The 26,293-nt window shown below is 42.6% G+C and overlaps 1 protein-coding gene across 5 annotated transcripts in view; it reads left to right on the top strand.

The window, feature by feature from the left end:
• TRIM2 (tripartite motif containing 2) overlaps positions 1 to 26,293 on the top strand; it is a 161,841-nt gene that overhangs the window by 32,630 nt on the left and 102,918 nt on the right. For 2 of the 5 annotated variants that reach the window (XM_031464483.2, XM_010992523.3), the window contains exon 1: positions 13,474 to 13,594. The exons of the other annotated variants lie outside the window; for them this stretch is intronic. In XM_031464483.2, the coding sequence (XP_031320343.1) occupies positions 13,565 to 13,594 (30 nt within the window). In that variant the 5' untranslated portion in view covers positions 13,474 to 13,564. Of the gene's footprint in view, positions 1 to 13,473; positions 13,595 to 26,293 lie in introns of those variants that run through there. 5 annotated transcript variants of the gene reach the window in all.

Below are 26,293 nucleotides of genomic sequence, written 5' to 3'. Positions count from 1 at the left end.
AGCCCCAGCTCCGCCATCGGTGCAGTGAATCCTGCTAAGGGGTGGGGCAGGATTGTCCAGATGGCTGTAGGGGAAGGGAGCGGGTGATGTGGTATCAGGGCCAGATCAATGCACGAGTTTGCAACCCTGGTAGGAAGCCCAGCCAAGAGAGAGGACTTGGAGTGCGGGGGCTTGGTCTGTGGGTGAGAAAGAGCCTAGGGCGCCCCTGTGAACGAATAAACAAGAAGATGGTCAGAATAGATAAAAAACAAATTTCTTCTGTATAGCACAGGGAACTGTATTCAGTATCTTGTAATAACCTATAATGAAAAAGAATATGAAAACTAATATAAGTATGTATATGTATGACTGAACATTATGCTGTACATCAGAAATTCACACATTGCAACTGACTATACTTCATTAAAAAAAAAAAAAAAAGATGGTCAGAGATTAGCAATGAGAACCCTCCCCCCTTCCCCAAGCAGAGAGGAGCATCCCTTGCAGGTGTGGGTCAGACGGTCATACGGAACTTTCAGCGATGTGTTCTCTCTAGTTCCAGCTGCACCACGTTGGTCAGTCTTATCTTGGGCAAGTTTAACTGTTCTGAGCTTCACATTCTTCATCTGCAAAGGGAGGATGACAATGGCCGACCTCACAGAGCATCAATGGAAGCATCAGGGTAAAGCACGCAGCACTGCTCAATACTGTGAAAGCTGGGCTGCGCGGTGCGAGCTTCCAGGGCGCAGGGGCCTTTTCCCTTGGGCCGGGAGCCCCCCCACAGAGGGCAGGGAGGGTATTAGTCCGCTGGGGCTGCCGAAACAAAGTGCCACGGCCTGGGTGGCTTCAGCAGTGGAAATGTGTTTTCTCACCCTTCTGGAGGCTGGAAGTCTGAGATCAAGGTGCCAGCGTGGCCAGGCTCAGGAGGGAGCTCTGTTGCTGGCTTTCAGAGGGCGCTTTCTTCATGTGCTCTCACGCAGCCTTTCCTCGGGGCGCATGCGCGGAGGGCAGAGAGAGCAGAGCTCTTAGTTGTCTCTTCCTGGGAGGACGCTAATCTGGCCAGATCAGGACCCCACCCTTGTGAACTCTTTAACCTTAACTACTCCCTTAGAGGCTCCGGCTCCAAATACAGCCACACAGGGGTTAGGGCTTCAACGTGTGAATTGCGAGTTGGGAGGGCACAAATATTCAGGCTATAACTGGGAGGATGAGGAGTAGCTCAAGAGACAGGAAGCGGTCTGGGCACTTGGAAGGGAGCCCCGTTCTCCCCAGTGGTGGCCTGGGCGGGCTTTGGAGCCCAGGTGTCAGGAGGGATAGGCTCAGCATTACTCACTTGTGGTCGGTCTCACAATAATATTCCCCTGTGTGCACGGCAAAGAGCTGTCACCTTTTGCATGGTGAGGAATGCCAGGCCTTTGGGGAGTCAAATAGGGCCCTATTCCATTTTCACATACCATTTTCTAGGACGAATGCCCAAGCTGGGCATTCTGACACTCCCTAGGCAGCCTTATTCCACAGTGATTCACCCTTTTTTGATACCTGCATTCTTCCCATGTATTTACTGGGTGAATTGCAAAGATGAATGAGCGAATGAATGAACGAGTCTCTTTCATTTTGACTGCAGTTTCCCGAGAGCAGAGTTTATTCTTTCCACAAAAGCTTTCTGGGGAAAAGAGTACGTGATATAGTTAGTTCCTTATGTGACAGGCTCCTCATCATACAGCTTTCACTTAGTGTCTACATTTGGAAATCTCACGAGTGTTTTCATTTTCCCATGTTGGCCTTTCTACCTCAAGCTCGCTCAGTTCCAGAGGGGAGGGTACAGCTCAGTGGTAGAGCATGTGCTTAGCACGTATGAGGTCCTGGGTTCAACCCCGAGTACCTCCATTAAAATAAACAAATAAACTAAATTACCCACTCCCCACCAAAAAAAAAAAAAAAAAAAAAGGAAGAAAAAGAAAATAAGAAAATCGAGTTTACTCAGTTCCAGCCTCACTTACACAAAGTGAAAACGGACGTGGGTCTTGGAGACTTTCCCTCCCTGTGTCCTGCGGCAGCCTGTGCATTCTCAGGATTGGCTGTGTGGGTCCAGAGCGGCTGAGGGGCTGCGGGTCAGTCATTTTCCGGGCGATACCGCTTTCACCTTTGCCCCGATGCTTCCACGTGTGATCGAGCACTAGAGCCAGGGCCCAGGGAAGAGTGGTTCGCCAGTCACATTGATTCTCCTGCTTGGTCCCTAGCACTGCCTGCGGTGGGGACGGCGTGGGGTGAGTGACACCAATCAAGGAGGATGTAGCTCCGCTCTCAGGAGCTCCGAAAAGGGCTGGGGACACAGGACATAGGAAGTCATCTGAGGAGCATTGCAGAAGCAGAAGAGGCCTTCGTGATTCCTGCGGTCCTGTGAGCACAGACCAGGGCTTCTCTCACTGAGGAGGGAGGTGGATGATAAAGACTGGGTTCAATTAGCACGGACTGGGGGAAGGGAACAAAGGAAGGTGCACTTGTGCAGACAGCCGTGGTCATTAAACCTACCCATCCTGAATCCCTATGCTGTACACCAGAAACTAGCACAACGTTGTAAGTCAACTACAACTAAAAAACAAATCAAAAATTAAAAATAAATTTACCGTATGATCCAGTCGAAATCCCATTCCTGGGCATACACCCAGAGCAAACTCTGATTCAAAAAGATACATGCACCCCAATGTTCACAGCAGCACTATTTACAATAGCCAAGACATGGAAGCAACCTAAATGTCCATCAACAGATGACTGGATAAAGAAGTTGTGGTATATTTATACAATGGAATACTAACTACTCTGCCATAAAAAAGAATAAAATAATGCCATTTGCTGCAACATGGATGGAACTGGAGATCATCATTCTAAGTTAAGTAAGCCAGACAGAGAAAGAAAAATACCATATGCTATCACTCGTATGTGGAATCTAAAAAGAGAAAAAAGAAGACATCAATGAACTTATTTACAAAACAGAAACAGACTCACAGACATAGTAAACAATCTTACAGTTACCGGGGGTGTGGGGGTGGGAAGGGATAAATTGGAAGTTTGAGATTTGCAAATATTAAATAGTATATATAAAATAGATAAACAACAAATTTCTTTCGTATAGCACAGGGAACTATATTCAATATTTTATAGTAACTTATAATGGAAAAATATGAAAACGAATATTTGTATATGTATTTATGACTGAAACATTATGGAAATAATTGACGCATTGTAAACTGACTAAACCTCAATAAAAAGAAATCAAAACAACTGGCCCACCGTGGGCAGGGGACCGAGGAAATTGCTAGACTGGTGATTCTCAACCAGGCTGATTTTTCCCACCCCCACCCCCCTCAGGACATTTGGCAATGTCTAGGGGCAGTTTTGGCTGTCGCAATGGAGGAGACAGAAGAGGTGCTTCTGGCATCTAGAGGGGAGAGGCCAGGGAAGCTGCTAAACATCCTGCAGTGCACAGGACAGCCCCGCAGCATGGAATTCTCCAGCCAGATATCAGGGGTGCAGGGGCTGAGAACCCCCATGCAGCCTGGCAGAGTCTGGAGTCTGGTCTGGGTGCTGGGAACTGGGCCACATCACCTCCCTGGGTCACGGTTTACTTATCTATGACGTGAAGACCTCTTAGGTTACATTTGGCTCTAACAGTCTGTGATTCAATGACACAGACTCAAACTGGAGTCTGAAGATGGGATGGGGATAGCTTCAGAATTTCATTCTTTAAAACAAACAAGCAGAAGAAATGTGGAGAGTTTTTAGAGACTTTCTAGGAAACGGTGCTTAAGCCTCAGGTGAATCTTGAAAACTTTGAACCGTATCATCCTCATCAAACCTAAAAGGAGCTGGAAGAGCCCTTATCTCATGCTTTGCGGCTAAGGAAGGAATTTTTGTTGGGGCTCGAGGGACAGCCCGGGACAGAATCTCCTAGAGTTACACGGGACCTAAGATGCCAGCCGGCTGCACCTGAGGGCAGCTCTCCAAATGCTGTCCTGGCTGCCAAGTCCCTGAAAGGGAAGCGCAGCTCTCCCCAGCCTGGGCCTTTCTTCCCTGAGCTCTGACTGAATTAGAGCCACACCCTGTCTGCCCTCTGTCTCTCTTCTAGATCTTAAGAAATGTCCAGAAGGGAAAGACTGAGAAGACAAGCTTTGCCTACACAGGGAAGCTGGTCTAAAGAAAACACAAATTGCCAGAGTTGCCCAGAGAGGCTGATGGTATTGTGTTTATTGGAACTTTCCAGAAAAAGAGTAGATTCTAATAAAATCCCCTTGCCACAAATTAGTAAAGAAATTTTTTTCTAATATTAAAAATTCAGATCACGCTTGTGAAACGTGCTTGTTTTTAAAGAGAAAATTGTATATGGTGATAACTCTAATTAAGGATCTATTAGGGGGTGGGATAGCTCAGTGGTAGAGCATATGCTTAGCACGCACGAGATCCTGGGTTCAATCCCCAGTGCCTACATTAAAAAAAAATGGATTTATTGCCATATCATAAATATGGTAAATTTGAATTTCTGAATGAGCAGTATTTTCATGGAAGTATCAGAATTTATTTGTAGGTATTTACAGACACAAATCAGTGCTAACACAGAATGCTAAAAAGAAAAAAGAATCTATTACCATGTCATAAATAATGATAAATCTGAAATTCAGAATGTTTGAGCAGTATGTTTATGGAAGTATCAGAATTTATTTGTAGGTGTTTACAGTCACAGATCAATGCTAACACAGAATGCTTTCTGTATGAGTGAACACAGAAAACCCCAAAGGTCAAGAAAAATAGTAGGTGTCGCCTACACTCATGAGCAAAAGCAAGGTAAGTCCCCCACGAAGGACTTACCTAGGGGGTGGCCGGTACTTGTTTCGTGGCCCTAAGCCCATCCCCCACCTTGAGGCTTTCTTTGGCTCTTTGAAGATGATGGTCAGTGTGTGAGCTTCCCTGTCCCCGCCCCACCCATGGGAGAGGGAGGAGGTGCTTCCTCCTCACCTTGAACCACATGACAAAGGGAGATTCCAGAAGACCCTTCAGAGAACTTGATACCCATCCTGAAGAGGGTAAGAGCATAAGGACTGGGGTGAGAACAGAGGGAGAGGAAGAAGGAGGCACTGAGGGTTATTGCTGCCCCCCAGTGGTCGGGGCAAGCCTGAGGGTCCAGTGGGAGCCACTTCAAGAGGCCCTTGTCCAAGAGGGCTGCGTGGAAGAGGGATTGGGACCTGACAAAGGGAGAGTCTGTGGGAGTTCGCCCCTGAATGATGAGGCACTGACTCTCAGTGACAGCCACATCATGGGAATTTTAACTGGACTTCACAACAGAGCAATCTCCAGGGCCCCGCAAATGCCTTTCAGGAGACGAAGTGCCAGTTTCAGGCAGCTGCCAAGTCCCAGGTGTACCAATGTCCTATGACATCTGGACTCAAAGACTGTGACCACCTTTCCTCAGTTCTCCCTCTTCAGTGTAACTCTGGAAGGGCGGAAACCTCACAAGTAGTGGGAGGAGGAAGTAGAATGTAGAAGAAAGAAATCCAGCCTTTCCTCATAGCTCTACTCAGGTTTCCAGGATGAAAAGGAACTGCAGGAGAAGCTCTAAATGAAGTAAGAGCTTGGCGTTGTCATCATTACGCTGGAAAGGGTGTTTTGGTTTTTGTTGTTTTTTTTTAAATTTTTTATTGAAAGGTAGTTGTTTTACAATATTAGTTTCAGGTGTACAGCAAAGTGATTCAGTTATGCATATACATTCACATATATTTTCTTCTCAGATTCTTTTCCATTATATGTTATTACGAGAAACTGAATATAGTTCCCTGTGCTATACAGTAGGTCCTTGTGATTCATCTATTTTGTATATAGTAATATGTGTCTGTTAATCCCCAACCCCTAATTTATCCCTCCCCAGCTTTTCCTCTTTGGTATCCATAGTTTGTTTTCTATGTCTGTGAGTCTGTTTTTGGTTTGTAAATAGAATTTGTATCAATTTTTTTTAGAGTCCACATATAAGTGATATCATATGATATTTGTCTGGAAAGAATGTTTTTAAAATCACCTTTATTAAGAGGTCTAACTTACATCCAATAAACTGCACCCATTTTCGGTGCACAGTTCAGTGAGTTTTGATAAATGGATACCCCTGCATAAGCACCACGCCATCAAGGCACAATATTTCCACCATCTCCAAAAGTTCCCTGTGTCCCTTCCAGCCATTTTCCATCTCCTTCCAGCCCCAGGGAACCACTGGTCTTCTACCTTTTGCCACCGCTGTTCAACTTGCACTTTGTAGAATTTCATTCAAATGGAGTCCTATAGTATGTACTCCCGTGTGTCTGGCTTCATTCACTCAGTGTAATGCTTTTGAGATTCATCCATGTTGTGTGTATCAGTAGTTTGTTCCTTCTTATTGCTGAGTAATGCTTTATTGAATGGATATACCATAGTTTACTTTCCATTCTCCTAATGCTGGACATTTGGGTTTTTCTCCCGGATTTGGACTATTATTAATAAAGAATAATATTCTTTTCACAAGTCTTCATTAGACATGTGTTCACTTCTTCTAGGTAATTACCCAGGGCTGGAAATTGTTTGGTTGTATGATACTTGTGTGTTTACCTGTATAATGAATTGTCAAAGTGTTTTCCTTTAGTGGTTGTTCCATTCTATATTCCCACAAACAATATATGAGAATTAGCAACTGTATCTGACAAAGACCTTGTGTCCAGACTATATGAAGAAACATACAGCTCAATAATCAGAAAACAAAATAACTCATGTTATTTGAATGTATGAGAGTTCCAGTTGCTCCACATCTTTGACAACTTTTGGTAATATCAGATGTTTTCACTTTAGCTATCCTATTGTGGTACAATGGTACCTCATTGCAGTTTCAATGTTCATTTTCTGGATGACTAATGATATTAAGCATCTTATGTGCTTATTAGCCATTCATATTTTTTTTGGTCCATGCCTGTTCACATGTTTTGTCCTTTTTTTTTTAGTGAGTTATTTGTTTTTTGGTTATTGAGCTGTATTCTTCACATAGTCTGGACACGAATTCTTTATCAGATATAGTTGCTAATATTTTCTTCCAGCCTGTGATTTGCCTTTTCATTTTCTTAATAGTGTCTTGTGGAGAACAGATGTTTTTAAACTTTGATAAAGTTCTATTTATCAATTTTTCCCTGTTATCACCCCCATTTTTTGTTTTATAAGATAATCAAATGACTGAAATAAGATCTTCTTGGTATTGAAAATGCTCAGAAGACTTTTATTTTTTATATTTATATTTATATTTTTAATTTTGGGGTAAAAATATATATCTGTATATTTTTTAAAGTTTCATGTGTACAACATTGTATTTCTAATGACAATTCATATAGTTGTGAGGCTGGAGGAAATAATGCTTAGTGCTCTTAGGACTGTGTGACACACAGTAGGGCCTCTATAGATATGGACTATTGTTAGAAGATTTTAATTACCTGAATGTGACTGGAAAAGTTATTGGAGAGGACATGCCAGCGATTCCATCCAAAGGCTAAGAAAGACCAGCTCCCTTTGGGGCTACCTCTGTGTCATGGGCCATCCCAAAGAAGGAGAAATCACTATAAATTGGACAGCCACCATCAAATGAATGTCTAAAACACAATAATGAGGAACATGGGTACCTTTAAACTTGAGCAATTTAAAATCAGAATTGCATAATTATACAACTGATTTAGCGTACCACAGAGATTCAGTGGAACTCAAATAAGCTATGCTTGGAGAAATGTACTGAGATTTTAGGCTATTAGGTAGAATTCTAGGGAGATGTTAGCTAAGCTTCCTACTTTTTGTAGTTTTTTGTTTTGTTTTTTAACAACTGATTGCTTTATGATAATATAGTTCTAGAAACTTTTTTAAAATCTATTTTTATATTAGTGGCTAACATTTGTAAATCTCAAACTCCCAAATTTATCCCTTCCCACCCCTTCCCCCGGTAACTGTTAAAGATTGTTTACTATGTCTGTGAGTCTGTTTCTGTTTTGCAGATGAGTTCATAGTGTCCTTTTTTTTTTTAAGATTCCATATAGTATTCTTCTTTCTCTTTCTGGCTTACTTCACTTAGAATGATGATCTCTAGGTCCATCCATGTTGCTACAAATGGCATTATTTTATTCTTTTTTATGGCTGAGTAGTATTCCATTGTGTATATATATCACATCTTCTTTATCCAGTTCAGCAAATCTCTTCTTGATCTTCACCAACTAACTGAAAGCCTTCATGGTGTTAAAGGTCATCATGCTTTAGCTCAGTGGGCTAAGCGATGGCAAATGGGCCCAAGGCCTTTGCTTGGTCCACCATGTAAGTCAACATACTGGTCTTTTCTGTGGCTATGGCCTAACTTCAGGCATCATTTTGCAAAGTGGGTCATTGGTACTATGGGGACAGAACAAAGACTTTAGGAGGCTTGTAAAAATCTACCAGCATGGTTGGAAAAGGAAAAGTACATTCATGCTGATGTATAGTTAACAGAGTCTTCTTCACCGCTCAACTTCATATGAAACCTGACTTTAAGCCCTACTATTGGTGTCTTTCTCAGAAAAGTACAAAGAAGTCATATAGGATAGTAAATATGGAACATCCACATAATTACTTATAAATAGCCTCTCCTACAAAGAACATATGTATTTGAGGATGATGAAAGTCTAGTGGAACGTGTTTAGAAATTTTCACTTCTTTAACAGGTGGTGGGTAGACCAAAGAACGAATGATTCTGATCCATAATTGACAATGCATTGAGGAACAGCTAAGCAGAACAAAATCAAAAGTCTTGTCAAGTTAAGAGAAGATTGTTTCTCTCATTCCTTCTATCTACAAAGTCCTTCGATGTCACTGATGGTTAAATCTTTGACTTCTTCCCTTTATTAAGCCATGTTGCCTGTGCATAACTTTTATTGCCCTAAAAAAGAAAGTAAAGGATTTGTCCTTAGAAGTGTATAATTTTCAGAATCTTCTGAGAAGACTTAAGGGTCTAACCATTCATCTGTATATTATCCAAAGGGCCTCTATTCTGACTTCACTCAATTCCATTAATCATAGGCTCTCCCAACATGAGAACCTAGTTTTATGTGTGTATCACTTTAAAAAAAATATCAGTAAACAATTTAATATTTTTGCTTCAGTACAGTGTTTTGTGTGCTGGCAAATCAGGGGCTTGATAATTGGATGCTATGGGTTGTTAAACTAAATCAGTTAATTGGGGCTTCAGCTCTGAGGAGGGTTGAGTGAAGCTCTGCTGATGGGTAATTGAAGCTTCAGGTTGCCAAGAGGTGGGTGACTAAGAGGTAGCTGTTTCGGATCAAGAGTAAATTTTTAATTGTGTGATGAGCGTTCTCAAAGGGCATATAGCAATTTTCTGAATTGCATAATCTAATGGTTTGAAATTTAGAAAGTGATGATGTCACCTCCCCGTCTTTGAAAAGAACATACGTCTCCCCCTGTAATTATTTTGTGTATTACGTTTAATAACAGCAACAGGCCAATGCCAAGAGATACTGTGGTCAGGAAAGAGACGGGCCTCTGGGGGGGTGTGGGACAGCGTGGTCGGAGACTTTCAGTCCTGTGTGGTTGTGTTTTCTTGATGAAATTCCTGGCAAAATCTTCTTTCTGTGCTTTCGAAGCCTCCTTCTTCTTGTTCTTAGTTCATTTCCTGTTCCAAGTTTCCAAGAGGCTTACCTGTGCTAAGATGAACTGAGTTCAAATATAGTCCTTCCCAGAGTAAAACTTGTGAATTACTCTCTTCTTCATTGGTGTTTAAGAAACCATGTGAAGAAAGAAACAGTAAACTCTCAAGAGAATGTCACATTGGCTGTAGGTCGTTACACTAAGAGTTTACAGAGAGTAGGAATTATGTCTACTAATACTATGGAGAGGCAGAGAATTTGAGATCTACTCAGGAAAAATTAATCGGAGATCGATTTGTTAATTTTTGATGTATAGCACAGTAGAAAGAACACTGGTCTTGGAGTTAAGAGATGTGAATCTTGCTGCTATTTTGCTATGTAACTCTGGGCATGTCACTCAGTTTTGTGCAAGGCATTGGATTTCCCATCAGAAAAATGAGAGTATCTGGTCAGCTTACTTAGAAAACCACTCCGGGTCTAAAGTTCTATGGCTGTTTTCTGAAAATGAAACTTTTTGAGTAAGCCTTTGATAGCCGGTTTTGTATTTTCCCTGGTTTGTGTCTTTATCCCATTAGAAAGAGAGCCTAGCTGCCTTTTTTCTTTTTTTGACTTCTAAATAATTATACATTTAAGTCATTTATTTATTTTTCCCTCTGCACTGGGGATGGATTCAGTTCTTCACACGCCTCTGTTCGGGGAGCAGCTGGTGGAAGGAAAGAGCCTGCTTCGTTGCCTATGGGCTGGGTGCCTTTGGGAAGGTAGTTAAACTCTCTGAGTCTCAGCTTCTGTCTCAGTAAAATGAGAATAATAATTTCCACCCCCTCAACTTCAAGTGGTGTTTTTTTTTAATTGAAGTATAGTTCATTTACAATGTTGTGTTAGTTTCTGATGTACAGCAAAGTGATTCAGTTATACATTTATATATATTCTTTTTCATTACAGGTTATTACAAGTTATTGAATATAGTTCCCTGTGCTGTACAGCAGGGCCTTGTGGTTATCTATCTTATATATAGTAGTTTGTATCTGCTAATCCCAAACTCCTAATTTATCCCTCCCTTTGCCCTTCCCTTTTGGCAACCATAAGTTTGTTTTCTATGCCTGTGAGTCTCTTTCTGTTTTGTAAATAAGTTCATTTGTATCATTCTTTAGATTTCGCATATAAGTGATACTTGATTTTGAAAAGTAAGTGAGATCAAGACTGGGATGACTTACCAGGTCACAGCCACTTACCAAACATTAATTCTCTCACCCTGCCTGCCATGTTCCTTTCCCCTTTGGATGGTCCTGTTCTTTCTCACCTTTGATAGAGAAGGTGGAAGTGGGTCTCCTGGCGCCCACTGCCCCCTAGTATCTGGCATTTAATAGATGCTGAACAATGCACAAATACTGAATGAATGAGTACATGAATAAATCTTAAAAAAAAATCTTCAGTAAATTCCTGGGATGACCTTTCGAGGAAGGTTCCTGTTGAACCCAGAAGATACTGAAGCTTAATCACACACACACACACACACACACAACTAACCATTTTAAAGTGAACAATTCAGTGACATAAGTACATTCGCAATGTTAGGCAACCACCACCTCTATCTAAGTTCCAAAATAAACCTTGCATCCAATAAGTGGTTTCTCATTCCTGCCACCCTACTCCAGTCCCTGGCAACCACCCGTCTGCCTTCTGTCTCTACGGACTTATTGATTCTGGACATTTCATATAAATGGAATCATGTGATATATGACCTTTTCTGTCTGTCCTCTTTCATTTAGTATAATGTTTTTGAGGGTCATCCACTTTGTAGTCTATATATCAATACCTTATTCCTTTTTGTGGCTGGACACTATTCCGTCGTATGTATATATCACAATTTGTTCATCCATTAATCTGTTCACGGGCATTTAGGATGTCTCTACCCTTTGACTATCATGAAAAATGCTGCTGTGACTATGAGTATGCATGAATTTGTCTGAGTGCCTCTTTTCAGCTCTTTTGGTTACATACCCCCGAGTGGAATTGCTGGCTCAACAGTTCTACGCTTGACTTTTTGAAGAACTGCAGGACTGTTTTCCAGAGCCGCTGAACTGTTTTAAATTCCCACGAGCAATGTACGAAGCTTCCAGTTCTTCCTTATCCTCCTCAACACTTGTTACTTTCTTTTTTTTTTTTTTTAAGCCATCCTAATGGTTGTGAAGTGGTACTTCACTGGGTTTTGATTTGAATTTCACTAGTGACTAATGACGTTGAGCATCTTTTCATGTGCTTGCTGGACATTTGTATATCATTTTTAGGGCAATTTCTATTCAAGCCCTTTGCGCATTTTTAAATTGGGTTATTTGTCTTTTTGCTGTTGAGCTGTAAGAGTTTATTATATATTCTGCATATTAAACCTTTATCAGACATATGATTTATAAATATTTTTTCTGTCCTGTAGGTTACTTTTTCACTTTCTTGATAACGAACTTTGATACAAAAAAGTTTTTAATTTTAATGAAATCTAGTTTACCTATTTTTTCTTTGATTCAGCTTTTGGTGTTCTGAAGCTTTTTTAAAATGACAGGTTCTTTAGGCTTTAGAGGAAAACTAGACATTTTCCAGAAGGTAACCCGTACTTTAAAATCAGATATAACAGCATCTCTGGAATCACTAGAAAAACAGAAGGGCCAGAAGGTGCCTCAAGCACTATTTAGAAGAGCTACCAGAGGAATCTTACTTTAATACAAAGTAAACATCAGTGTCAGAATCATAAATATTTTAAAACTGCTGTAGATTAGAAGGGACAGTGTCTATGGATTATCATTTTTATAATCCAAGTCAGAAGGGCTTGATACAGAGTTTGTGGGAAATGATTATATTTCAACATTTTCCTGTTTCTCTGCTAGTTAATTTTGATAGCCACCGTGCTTCCCTTTATAAACAACGAGTCTACTCCAAATTGTAATGAGTGTACTTTTCTCAACGTTTGTATGCCTGTAATTTACACAATGCCACAAATCATCCAAATAGCTCTTAATTTTATCTTTACCTCAGTGTATTATTTAGAAATCATATAAAGAAAGAAAAAGCCACAGTTCATTTCCTTTATTTCTTGATTCTTGGTTATTATCACGGTATTGAAAACTTAAGCTGACCTCATAGCTTTAAAAGCAGAATTTAGTTTAAGTTCATAAGAGAGAAAAAAAGCCACAGCTGTCCTGCCTTCTCCCAGGTGCACTGAACTAATTTCTGCATAGGTATGATCAGATAAATGAGCATTTAAAAAATGAATGTGAGTCATTTATATTTGGGAAATAAAATAAGCCTGTTTCTTTAGGTTCTGAAGATATACCTATCAAATCAAGCATTTTCCCTCTAGATGTAGTGAGTATTTCTCAATAGATACTATGTCCAACAAAATAAGCGTGCCATAAAAGCATCTTCCTTGGACTTTGTTCTTTGAAAATCTCCTTTCCCCATTGATTCATTACCCCAGTGAATACTACATTTATTAACCGGGAGAGATCAAAGATGGTTAATGCAACACAAATGTTCGTGACTTCTAAAAATCTATATAATTATGGGCAAGGCATACAAGCTCTTCCTGGAAAATGATTTTCTGCAGGCAGCGATTAAACTTTTCAACTTGGACCCATTTCATGCTGCAGGGCTGCCCTTCCTATTCAGTGCTGTTCCCTCTCTGTCTCTCCTCCAGACTGAAACACAATCTCTAAGCTAACAGAGCCCGAGGAGGCTGATCATTGGCTCCCATTGTCCCCCGCTGCAGCCCCGCCCCCTTGGCTCGCGCTGACTAGCTGTTTATATTTTCCTAAGGGCCACCCTTTAACTCGGCAGCCTGCTAACTATAATGGGCTGGATTGTCCGTGGGCTTCAGGGAGCTGAGTCCCCACATCCGAGGAGGCTGGGGCCCGGCTCTGATGCGCGGGAGCGGCCGGTATGGAACACCGGTAAGGGCACTTCCAAGTGTCAGGCGATGCTTTTCCTGGGCTAGCTGGTTAATTAATCCTGGGCGGTGCTTGGGGGAGAAACAAGTTGTGGTTGAGTTGCTGGCTTTTTCCTGGTTTTGATTTTCTGCCTTCTAAAGATGGAAGGAAAAGATGGGTTCTCTGGATTTGCTGACCAAGGGATGCCTGTCGATCCAGGCGGGAAAGGGGCAGGGAAGCAAAAAATCAGGGGAGAGACACTAAGCACCATGGAAGAGGCCAAGTGTATGTACGGCTACCTCGGTGATGTTGTGAGACTCAAAGGCGGTTTTACTTTCTAACTTAGCTGCTCACAGTCAGGAGTTTAGCTCTGCCACCGCCGGGTTTCTGTAAGCCAGCTGTTAGCTGATGTCACTCGGTCAACCCCTCTTGAAAGGGTGTTATATCTGCTCGTGTTTTCAAAGGGCAAACCGTAGTGGTCTTGTATGTCATAAATAGTTCTATTCAAAAATGTGGGAACTGTTGAGAGCTGCAGGCTGTAAAGTTTTACTGCCCCATAAAAGTGCTCAAAGGGCACTGTGGCCCGCTGCACTGGGGCTCAGGAATGAAGGAAAGCCCCAGAGGGCAGAGCACTTGTCCTTGACTACCCAAGGGAGAAGCCCTCGGAGCCAGAGGACAGCGTGTGAGAGATGGGGTGAGCCCTGAAATGGGCTTCCCACCCCCTCCCCCAGGGATTCTGTCTGGTTTCCTGTGAGTGAATGAGCAAGATGGAGAACCCGTGTTTGGTGCCTGATTTTATCATCCCATGTGCCCTCTTTGGCCAAGCAAGACATCTCTCCTAGGGCAGAGGGGCAAGGGAGGAGGTGTGCTCTGTCTGGTTGCTTGGCTGCAAGTAGGGGCTAGGGGATAGACCGTCCAAAGCCCTGAGAATTGCTTTGGGAATTCTCGTCTCCTGCTGAAGAGAAAATCACTTTGATCGGAGGATTTTGCCCTTTCCTTTCTGATGAGCTTCATGGGGTGAAGTCAGCCCACTCAGTCTGTGTTTGATATAGACAAGAGCCTGAAAAACCAAAGAGATGTGACTTCATTTTTAGATAAAGCAAAGAGTGAATCATGGGGCTTTAATACATCAAGTGTTTTATAAATCTCCCAGCCTGGCTTAATCCCCAGACTTTGTATTTATTATCTTGACACAGGATGTTTAAAGCCAACACAGTTTGGGGCTCCTGGAGGAATTAAATCAGATGCAAATGTTATTATTATTTTTTTAATGAGTTTGACCCAAAGGATCATGAATGCTTCAGTGCAGTGTATGAAAACACCAGGTGGTTCCAAGTGAGGCCAAGTTCTCCTTCAGTGATATGAGAGCCTGGGAAAGGGGCATGAGTTGCCTTATGGTGTGATCTTGATCAGGAACAGAACTTTTGGTCCTGCCAGTGCTGCCAGGTGAAGTGGAGGCTCAGCGGGGAGAGTACATCACCTCGCCCTCCGGCTTCAGGCCTTCCAAATGCCAGCTTCCTTCAAGTGACGGCGTTTTTACCTTTCCACCTGACAAGCACCACTGGAAGATGGTGAGATGAGAAAGAACAAAAAGGAGGCCAGTGAGAGCAGATGGGGTCAATTCCAGGAGACTGCACAAGACACAAAGTCAGCTCTTGCCTGGCTGCCTTTATCAGAACGGTGGGCACGCCAGCTCCTGGAAATTCAGGCACTTACAGCATCATTTTCAGACACAGAATTTATACAAACTCATGCTAAAGTAGGAGATTTGCAATAAAAAGTAATATTTCTCTAGAGCTCTTAAATACTGAGGACTGTTCTCATGGGCTTATGAAACCAAAGAAACAAGCATGTATGGATGAAATACTGTGACAATGACAAATACTACTGGGAATGATAGGTATCCTTTATTGAGCACTTACTGTGTGCCAGGCCTTTACATGTATTTTCTCACTCAGTCCTCACTAACCCTTTGAAGAACAGTTATTGTCCTCATTTTACACAAAAGGGAACTGGGGCACAGAGAGGTTAAGTAACTTGTGCAAAGTCACACAGCTAATAAGTGACCTGAAAGGTGAATCATTGGGAAGGTATACAGTCCGTAGCCTTGTATTATGAAGTGAGAATTTTCAGTGGAACATAGTTGACATTCATATTCATAGCTTTTCAAGAATCCATCTAGTCACTGCCACCAAAATGTAACCTCCTGCTGGAAACTAACTGGCAGCTGGGAAGGAGAGCCCAGAACCACTTCCTCTAAATTGGAGAAAGTGTCAAAGAGAAGCATCCTTGTGCAGCGAGCCGGATGCCGGAAAGAGCCAGCTGAGGGGGCACTGGGGGCCTGCACTACATGGTGCTGGGCCCGTAAGGGATGACACACAGAAGAGAGACTGAAGAATATGGGGCTTAAAAGAAAGAGCTTTGAACAGTCCTTTCAAGGCTCACCTTTGCCATTTTCTTGTGTATATTGGGCAAGGTACCTAATCTCTCTAAACCTCAGCTCCTCAGCAAAATGATGGGGAGGTCAGTATCCACTTCACTGGACCACTCTGGGGATTAAGTGTGGTAATGAGTAAACATTCCTCACCCAGGGCTCAGCACACAGCAAATACTCTGTGAATATGAATTCTTTTATTGTGACAGCTCCCAGTGCTCAGTGATAGTCCTAAGCACTGGCCAAGTGTGCTGGATGTCCCTTTGGTTTCCCTGTGACATCTGGAGGAGAGAACGGTGAGCGGATGCAGTGTAGCAGGGAGAGCAGTGCGCGGCCACCAGCAGGCTCACGTTCTAGTGTCGACACCCCCGCCCATGTGGAGCTCTGGACCATGGCTTTCTGATCTGTCCATGTGGCCACCTCTCCGTTTAAGGTCCATTCTACCTCCTAATCTGTGACTCTGAATCTGACAGGAGCTCCTTCACAGGGACTTGATAAGCGTAAGTTAAACAGAGTTGGAAACTACCCTTAAGCTCACTATTGATCATGCTTATCCTTGTTGAAGTTTCATCCAAGAATTAGTAGATGGGCCTGAAATGAAATATTCTTTTTAAAATTAATTTTTAAATAAAATTATTTTGTAAATTTTTTTATAAATAAAATAGAGATTAAAAACAATACAGAAAAATCAATCAAACAACAAAAAAGAAAGAAACAAATATTCTTTTGGAATTTCCTAGTTTCAAAGTGCAGTTTTAAAAATAGACTATTTTCTCAGGCGGTAACACACTCTAAGTCTGTTATTTGCTACAGTAGGAAGATACCCATTTCTTAGATGATCTTTTGGATGTTTGTAGAGAATTGGAAAATGTCCAATTTTGGACTGATATTGTCTGGAGGCAAAAATTCCAAAAGGAATTTATGGGAACAGCCAGAAAGAAGCAGTTCTCAGTAGCCTGGGACCCACTGCTCCGGGGATGGTCCCCAGGTTCTGGTCTCATATTTTCTTTCTTATTCTCTCTGCCCACCACCTGGCTGTTTGAAGACCCACTGCATTCATGCAGTGGAGGCAGCTTTGTGCCAGACACTCACAGGAGAGGCGCTTGGGGCTCCTCACATCCAGAGACCTGCAGGGTTAGGAACCCGGATGGCTTCAAGTTCTTTCCCTTTCCGTCCTTCTCTTTCCTTGCTCAGATATGTACTGATCACTAGATACCCTGTACAAGTCCCTGGGGACACAGAACTCAGAGCCATGATGTTCCTAGAGGAATTCACGGTCTGGTGGAGAATTGCACCAGGGCAGAGTACAATGGATATATGTATGAGATGCCGTGGGAGAGTGGGAGGGAACACCTCTAGCCAAGCTCAGGATATCGGTGAAGGCTTTGTGGAGAGAGGGATGGTTCTAGAAGGGAGTCTGGAAGATGGAGGAGGAGTGAGTCAAATGGACACGGAGGGAAGCATGACTCATGCTGGCAGTTTCTGATGTGGTTGGTCAGTGGTGGGTCCTGTGGATATATGTATACCAGGATTGGAAACCCCTGAGCCCAAGGGATCAACATGTGCAAAGGTCCAGAGGCAGAAAACAATATTCAGAGAACAACTAAACAGCTTGTTTAGTCTGGTTGAAACACAGCATGTGAGTGAATGAGTGATCCTGCATGAAACGAAACTGACAGGAAATGAAGCCAAAGAAAATTGCCCCACAAGGATGAAGCAAAGTGGCAAGATCTTGACAACTGTTTTATCAGGGTGATGGATATTTAGGGATCCATCATCTACTTTTGTGTTTGTTTAAATGGTTCATAATAAATTTTGTGAAAAGCAGAATATTCCATAGAGGCACCAAGACCAGAACATAGCTCAGACAGAGCAGAGATTGAATCCCAGGCCTCCTGGTTTCTAGTGACTACTGGAGACCTTGTCAAGTTACTGAACCTCTCTATTTCTCATTTTCCTCACCTGAAAATGGGAGTAATAATGTCTACCTTACTGCACTGTTATGGGGATTGAAAGGATGGAACATGCCGCCATCCTTGCATAGTATTTGGCTTGGAATCATCCCTTTTCCCTCTCAGATGGACTATCCCATTCATTCTGATTGAGGTCTCTAGATGGTGCTGTAGAGGGTTCCAAGCAGAGAACCTCGAAATGTTCTGTAAGTTACGAAAGCAAGAACCTACAAGGCAAGGTGTAGAGCTGGAAGGAAATCTGGAGCTGGGCGAGTGGCCTGAAAAACATCCACACCACAGACCAACACGTGTGAGTTTAGACAGGTTAGGCCTGTGGATGGCTAAGGAGGAGACAGCTCAGAGACCTTGGCTCCCCCTACAGCAATGGAACCTTAACTGGATTTGCATTTATAATCTCTTGCATTTCACCTATTTGTGTATTTCTGGGCTTTAAGTTGCCTAGAAAATACACATGAGAATGTAATATTTTAAACTGGGGCAGATGAAGTTTCAGTTCACCTCCCCCTCACCATCAGGGGCATTTTAAACCGTCATATTGTAAAACTAAACTCTACCAAGATGTAATAAATGTCCAGGATGGAGGAAAAAAAAACTTTTCAAATGAAACACACTCATACCACTACTCACACTTACTAAGCATGCTGTTTGGTCATCCAGGATGTTAAAGGGACCCATAAAGAAAGATGGAAAGCGAATCAGAAACGGAGATTGGGATTCCATCCCCTGGGGAGCCCCTGGGAGCTCTGAGCATCTCACCTCCAGGCACACCCACTGGCAACATTGCCCCTGTCACACCTGCAGTTCTGTTCAGCCTTTCAAGGAGAGTGTTTCCTGGTATGTAGGTCTTCAACTACCAGGTGTGTTTGCCCACCCTCGGCCTGTACTTTCTAGTACCTGACAGGCTGACACTGAGGGAACAGCACGTTTCACATTTTGCAGCTGTTGTGCAAATAGAACTTCAGTGGAATTCCTCCAACCACTAACTCTACGGAAACCACAAAGAGCCGAAGAGCCAACCTCTGACTTTCCAAACATCAGTCATGCCTCTTGACGCCAGACTCTGGAACTAACTTGGAAAATGCGGTCCATCCTTGATGGGTGTGTAGGAGAAAGACATTTAAGTCTGTATCATCCTCAAAGCCTCAGTATAAACCCGGTCAGGGCAGACTGTGTCCAATATGTGCTCTTTGATGTGTTAGGGAGCTAAACCTACCGTCACTGAGATCCCACCAGGGACCCTCCAGGGACAGAGTTCTCGCTGGGTGGGTGTCCCTGCTCTGACTTCTCCCACTCTTCCCAGAAGGGTAAAACATAGAGTCTACTCTGGACTTAGAAGCTACAACCTGGCCTCAGAACTATGTACCCTACCGAGCACTCACGTGCTTTCCAGGATACTTTCCATATAGCTTCCCAGCTGCAGTGCTGGGTGATTTCATTTTAACTACAGGAGCTTTAAGCTAAATCTTGCTGAGGCTCCTCTGTCTGCAGAACAGAGGCTGGCTCCTTCCATGGCCCTCAAGTGCTCCGTGGGCACTTGGGCCGTCACTGAATTTCCAGGAAGGCCCAGGAGAACCCAATCTCTTTGAAATGTCTCTGACACATGGGTCTTGCACTGGGGACCAAGCGACAAGAACCAGGGCTCTCAGGATATGGGATTCTTGACCTGTGTTCTATGTTGTGTTCTGTGTTCTATGATGATTCTATCATCTTAAGAGCATTTTTAAAGGATAAAACAGCAGCAATCAGTGATTTCTTAGAAATGGGGCCCATTTAAATATATCCCCAGGGAGGATGGCTGTTGTGTGTTCTGGATCCACCCTGTGATCTGGACACACTGAGGGCACTGCATAAATATTAATTCATGTTGATCCATTATGGAAAGAAAATGGAAAGACCCCTATAAGGCAGCAGTGACCCTACAAGACCCAGAAGGCTTGCTGGAACTGTGACAAGGCAAGATTGTGACAAGGCCCGAGAAAAGCAGTTTTTCTTCCCTCACTCAACACAGGCAGTGAACCGAGGCGCGGCACTGTCTGCGCGGTCACTGGAGGGCGGGGAGGGGGCCCTGGCAGCTGCCCGGAAGCCCCCATCGCTGTCCCGGGATGATCAGGGAGTAGCCGCCTCGGTGCCCACGAGGGCTTCACGGCTGCCGGCTGCACACAGAAGTGGGGAGGAGGTTGGCTCAGGCTTGTGTGCCGCCTTGGAGGGGCAGGGTCCTTGGGCTGATAGGCAGGGGACCTGAGCTCAGAGTGGAATAGGGCCGGTGGAAGGAGGGCTTGGTGGCCGCCGATACTTGTCCAGGAATCATGGTTATTGGCTCGGAGAAACGGCTCAACACCTTCCAGGGTTCCGAGGCTGCTTGTAAACCTGCTCCTTTAGAGTGGACCCCGCATCCGCTTGCAACCCTATGATGGCTTTCGGATCCGGATCCGGTGAGGAGTCCCATCAGAGCATCCCAGTTCTTTCTATGGAAGCTGTGGCTGCACATCTCCTCTCCGTAGTGGATGTGAATCTGTCTTCTCCATCCCTGTTCTGTAGCCTCGGGAGAGCCGGGAGTGAGAAAGGGGCGGGGTGGGGAGGGCAGGCAGGGAGAAGAAAAAAGTCGGTGGGTGGGCGGGGCCGAGAGAGTCTGGAGAGGAGGAAAACGTTCCAGTTCCTTCCTCGCCAAGACTTGTTTGCTGCCCTGTTGGGAGTTTTTTGTTTGGAGGCCTTTTTCCCTTTTAATCAAAGCAGTCCGTTCTGGTGCCGCCCCTGCAACAACCCTGTCCAGCTCCTTCGCATGGCAACTGTGCACGTAGCCCCCAGGCCGGGCTTATATTCCTAATTTCTTCTGATGACTCCAAGGGAACTTAGGTTTGATTCCCATCTCCGCTTCCTCCCAGACATGTACTTTCCCAGCCGTTGACTGGGAAGCTTTGTGTCTGTGATGGATCACAGGGCAATCAGACTCCAGCTCTTGAACTTCAGAGGGACTGGGACTAACACTCATTAAGCACCAATTGTATGCCAGAGACTGTTCAAAGTGCTTTATGTATATAAACCAGTTAGCCCTCCAAGGTAGGCATTCTTATTCTCTATTTTCAGGTGAGGAAACTGAGGCTTGCAGAGTTAATTGTCCAAGGCCGCACAGCTGGTTGGGGCAGGCTGGCACTCTGACTGCAAACGCTACACTTTTAACCACCGCACCTCAGCCCCAGGAGGGCATTCTATTCTTCTGTATGGATACCCAAGAGTGTGTGTATTCATTCCCCTAATTCTGGTCATTTAAGTTCTTTCAAAAAATGTTCCTAATGTTAATAATGTAGTGATGAATGCTTTTGTAACAATAGCTAATAATTCTGAACATCTATTGAACTGCCAACTGTGTTTGAAGGTCTTTATGCATCTTAACTAATTTAACCTTTGGGACTACTATTAGTACCATTTAACTGATGAGGAAGCTGTGGCCAGGGCAGCTGGTTAACTGTTTTGTCCCAGGCTGCACAGAGCTATCGCTCTTACGATGCTGTCTGGACATACATCTGTGACCACACCACTGATACTGCTTCAGGAAAGATTGTTATGCTGGAATTACTAGGGCTTACAGCAGAAACATTTTTAAGGATCTAGATACATATCACAAAATTATTTTTCAGGAACACTGGGTGGTTATGCTAATTTATATTCCTATGAATGCTGTGCTGCTGATTAAGGAATCTGAAAGTTAGATGAGCCCCAGGGCAATCTGTCCATAAAACTTTTGGACTTTTGTCAGTTGATCTAGGCACTAACTACCACTAATGATACTATTTTTATGAAAATAATATATATATCTGGCTCAAAATTACACTTTTTATTAAATTTTTTTTTTTGGCAAGGGGAGGTAATTAAGTTTACTTATTTATTTATTTATTTTTGATGGAGGTACTGGGGATTGAGCCCAGGACCTTGTGTATGCTAGGCATGCACCCTACCACTGAGCTATACCTGCCAACTCAAAGCTACATTTTGGAGGAAGCATCTGGGTTGCTGGTTATGTTCCAGTTCTTGATCTGCGTGGTGTTTACTCTGTTGTGGTTCTTTGTGATAATTCATCAAGCTATTGCCTTAGGACTTGTTCACTTTTCTGTTTGTAATTTATACTTATTAAAAGTTTATGTTTTTTTTAAAAAAAACCCTACTATTATAATCTTTTGGATATTAGGGATAGAATACATTGAAATCTGTTGTAAAGAATAAGACAATGACTCAGTTGTCACCATATTTTCACCACATGTTGGAAAAAAGGAGATTTTGAAAGATTTTTCACAATTCCTTTTTTTAAAAATCTCCAGTGTGAGAAGTGAATAGACATTAAACCACAATATTCCTAAGAAATACAGTTCTAAAAAAGTCTTTTATCTGTTTCTATTGCTTTGGTTTTTGTCCAAGAAAGGTTAAGTTTTTCTGTTTGAAACTTGAGAAGTATGACGTATATTTAAAACATGCAGTTATGATGATTGAGTTTTTGGCAAAGACTTGAGAACCATGATTATGATCCCAGAGAGAGTTGTTCTCTTTCCGTATTGACATTCTAATGTGTTCTTCCTTAATACTGGTTTGGAGGTAGTGTGTGGTTCCGTGATATGGCCTGATGGCTGTCCTCAGTAACGTCCCTAGAGATTCAGGTACATCTTTCCATGGCTAATGGATCAGCCCAAGAAGATCAATATATCATCATTTCAAGAAACCATTGTAAGAAAGTATGCTCTTACTCTAATGGAAGCCAGTAGCGATTTCCTTGTCAACTTCCCGATTGTTTTAAAGTATTATTTCAGTGCTTATGTCCCTCTGCTGACTTTATTGTCTATCTAAAAATTAATTGTTTAGCCCTATTCAATTTCTTAGTCGAATTTTTACCAGTTTTTGTTTCTCTGCCACAGAGGACGTAAGTGGCTGCAGACTAAGAGGGCATCTTGTGCCATTTGTAACAAGACAAAAGGAGCCATGTTTCCTAAGTCTTCCTTTAGTTTCTACCCCCAAAAAGGTCTCAGCATGAGATTCTGTGAGTCAGCAATATTCCTTTATTTAGACTGGCTTTCTTCCACTTCTAGCTAACATCTTACCATTACCACTGTGTAAGTCTGCTTAGGCTGCTGTCACAAAACACCGGAGGCTGGGTGGCTTAAACAACAGAAATTTATTTTCTCACAGCTCTGGAGGCCAGAGGTCCAAGATCAAGGTGCCCACGTGGTCGGGTTCTGATGCAGCCCTGGTCTGCAGACAGCAGCCTTCTCACTGTGTGCTCACGTGTCCTTTTCGCTAGGCACATGGAGAGAGAGAAAGCTCTGGGGTCGCTTCCTCCTTTTATAAGGACACTAATCCTGGTGTCCTTATAAAAGCTCCTGATTAAAGCTCCATCTTTTGACCTCATTTAACCTTAATTACTTCCCTAAAGGACCCATCTCCAAATACCCCTGAAATGGGAATAAGGACTTCAACATATGAATTTGTGGGAGGGCACAGCTTAGTCCGTAACATGACCACAGTCCCGACAAATAAAATTAAGCTTCATTGGGGGAGGGTATAGCTCAAGTGGTAGAGCGCATGCTTAGCATGCAGGAGGTTCTGGGTTCAAGCCCCTAATTACCTCCTCCCCCCAAAAAAATAAATAAAAAATATTAAATCAAAGTAAGCTTTGTTTTCCTTTTCAAAGTAGCTTTTGGGGGGGGGAGTGGGGCTAATGCTCTGTTAAATGACATTTAGTTTTTAAATTTGTAAAACATTTTGGGGTTTCTTCTAACTGCATTTTGGGAATCCAGACTAGAGAAGGCATAGACCCTACTCTAGGAGACTCCTCAAGGAGTTTATAAAATAATGAAGGAGATGAGTTGCATGCACAAAGAACTAGAATCTCTGGAAGTTGGAGATACTGTAAATACAAGAGTGTGCTGGGGTGGCGGGACAGCGCAAGTGGTAGAGTGTGTGCTTAGCATGCACGAGGCCCTGCGTTCAATCCCCTGTACCACCGTTAAAACAAATAAATAAGCAGAAAACCTAAGTATCTACCCCCCCCAAAATTTAAAAAACCAAAAGCAAATAAACAAAAATACAATATGCTATGGGATTCAGAGGAAAAGATAATCACCATTCAAGAGCCGCCTTTTTTTTTAATGGAAGTCTCTCTCTTTTTTTAATTGAAGTATAATGAGTCACAATGTGTCAATTTCTGGTGTACAGCATAATGTCCCTGTCATACATATGCACACATATTTGTTTTCATATTCTTTTAAGGGCTGCCATTTGAGCCTCGTAATCATGGACAGGCAGGATCCAGACTGGGGATGATGTAGCCAAGGCCACACCAGGTTGAGCAGGAACAGACACCACAGAGGCAGCAAGGTGCAGTGCAGTGGAAATGAGGGAATTAACCGGGGAACACTGTGGGGGTGAATTTTATGGCCTAAGAGAAGGTTAGGTTCTGAAATCAGCACTTAAAAAGGGTCACTGTGACTAAATGGCCCTTGACAATTTGGATATTTTTTTGTCTCTCAATGATTCTCATATCACCAGTTTTTCCTCCAGTGTTGCAGCAGACCAGTTTCTTTGAGCACCAGATGAAGAGTGTGGTTGGCTGTGCTGTGGCAGAGAGACAGAGAGAGAGAGAGAGAGGGAGAGAGAGAGAGAGAGAAAGAGAGAGAGAGAGAGAAAGGGAGGGGGAGAAGAAGAGAGGGAGGGGGAGAAAGAAAATGAATGAGAATACAGCTTTAAAAAAAAAAACACACTTACCATGACAGGATGCTTACACAAAGATAACCATAAGAGAAACCAGATTGACTGAGAGCATTGCAGAGTCTTTCCAAGTTTTGCAAACAAATATGTATTTCATTTACAGCATTTGATGTAAGTACATGAACTGGCAATGTAAAGGAAACATTCATGGAAATGATCACGTTTAAAATGTTCCACATTACTAGTGAGCAAATACATACACAGTGTAAAAACAATGAGTTACTATTTTCTCCTTATCAGATTAGCAAATATTTTAAAATAATACTGTTGGTGAAGGCGTGTGTCTTAATAGCACACCTTGCTAATGGGAATGTAAACTGGTACAGCCTTTTAAAAAATTAGTTGGCAATATTTTACTCTCTTGAGAGTCCTAGGAAGGTTAATACACCTTGACTTGATAATTCCACTTACAGGAATCTATGCTGATAATACAGAGATGTGGACAAAGATTTGTGTTTAGCAATTTCATTGAAGTTTTACTTATAATAGTTGGAAATTTAGAAGCAATCTACACGAGAATGCTATGAAAATTGGTTGCATAAATGATATATCAATTACTGGAATATTCTTCAGCTTTTAAAAAATATGTTTTCAAATAATTTTACTGATATTAAAATGCATATTCTATGATATGTTTTTAAAAAGTGAGTTCCAAAATTATGTGTATAATAAAAATATGCACAAGGGAAAAATAGAAAGAGACAATAAATGGTAAGGTCATTTATTCATTTTGCAAATTTTTATTAAGCATATCATATGTTTGGCAATGCATTTATCTATATTAGTGGGTCTATGGATGATTTCCATTTTATTCTTTATGCTTTGCTAAGTTTTCCAAATTTTCTAGAGCATTTAATTGCTTTATATCCAAAATATGCATTTTAATAAATTCTTCCCACCTTTTAGGGCCCAAACCCACCCTTCCGTAAAGTCTTCCCTGGTTACACTATTAGGAAGTGATCTCCAGCTTTCCGGTGACTCTTTCCTATCGGTCTTAACACGTGTGGTCTTGAATTGCAGCCACTGTATGTATGATGCTCATCCCAGCTGGGTTGGGAGCTACCGAAGAACAGGGACTATGGTTTAGAGGGCCTGAGTTTCTAAGCAAAAGCCTGGCTCTCTTTCCCACCTTCCAGAAAGGCTTTCCTACTCCTTAAACCAAATGGGTGATTTCTTCTTACTCTGAATCCTCAAGACAGCTTTTTACGCCTCTTTTATTGGAGGTCCGCTCTGCTTTGGATGATGATTAATTGTGTTTGTCTTGACCCCTCATTTGTCACCCAACTCCTGATCATAGGAGACGAATCTTATTCCTCTTTGCACCCTGAGTTGTGTCGTGTGTGAAGTGCATGCTCAGTAGACAGGGGATGGACCTATGACTGAATGAGCACAGGCTCTTTTCTGCCATTTCCGACAGATGCCTTCCCCCTAACCCCTAATCGGAAGAGTTGCAGACCGCTGGACAGGCTCAGGGACAGACAGGATAAGAGACTGTCCACAGAGAATAAGCAGACCCAAAGCACTGAGCAGTGGTCGTCATGAAATGCAACCCACCGGATAAACCTG

The sequence above is a fragment of the Camelus dromedarius genome, chromosome 1, assembly GCF_036321535.1.
Source record: "Camelus dromedarius isolate mCamDro1 chromosome 1, mCamDro1.pat, whole genome shotgun sequence".
NCBI classification, from domain to species: Eukaryota; Metazoa; Chordata; class Mammalia; order Artiodactyla; family Camelidae; genus Camelus; species Camelus dromedarius.
Note: the sequence above shows the minus strand (reverse complement) of the source record. Positions and strands in the feature narration are given on the sequence as shown.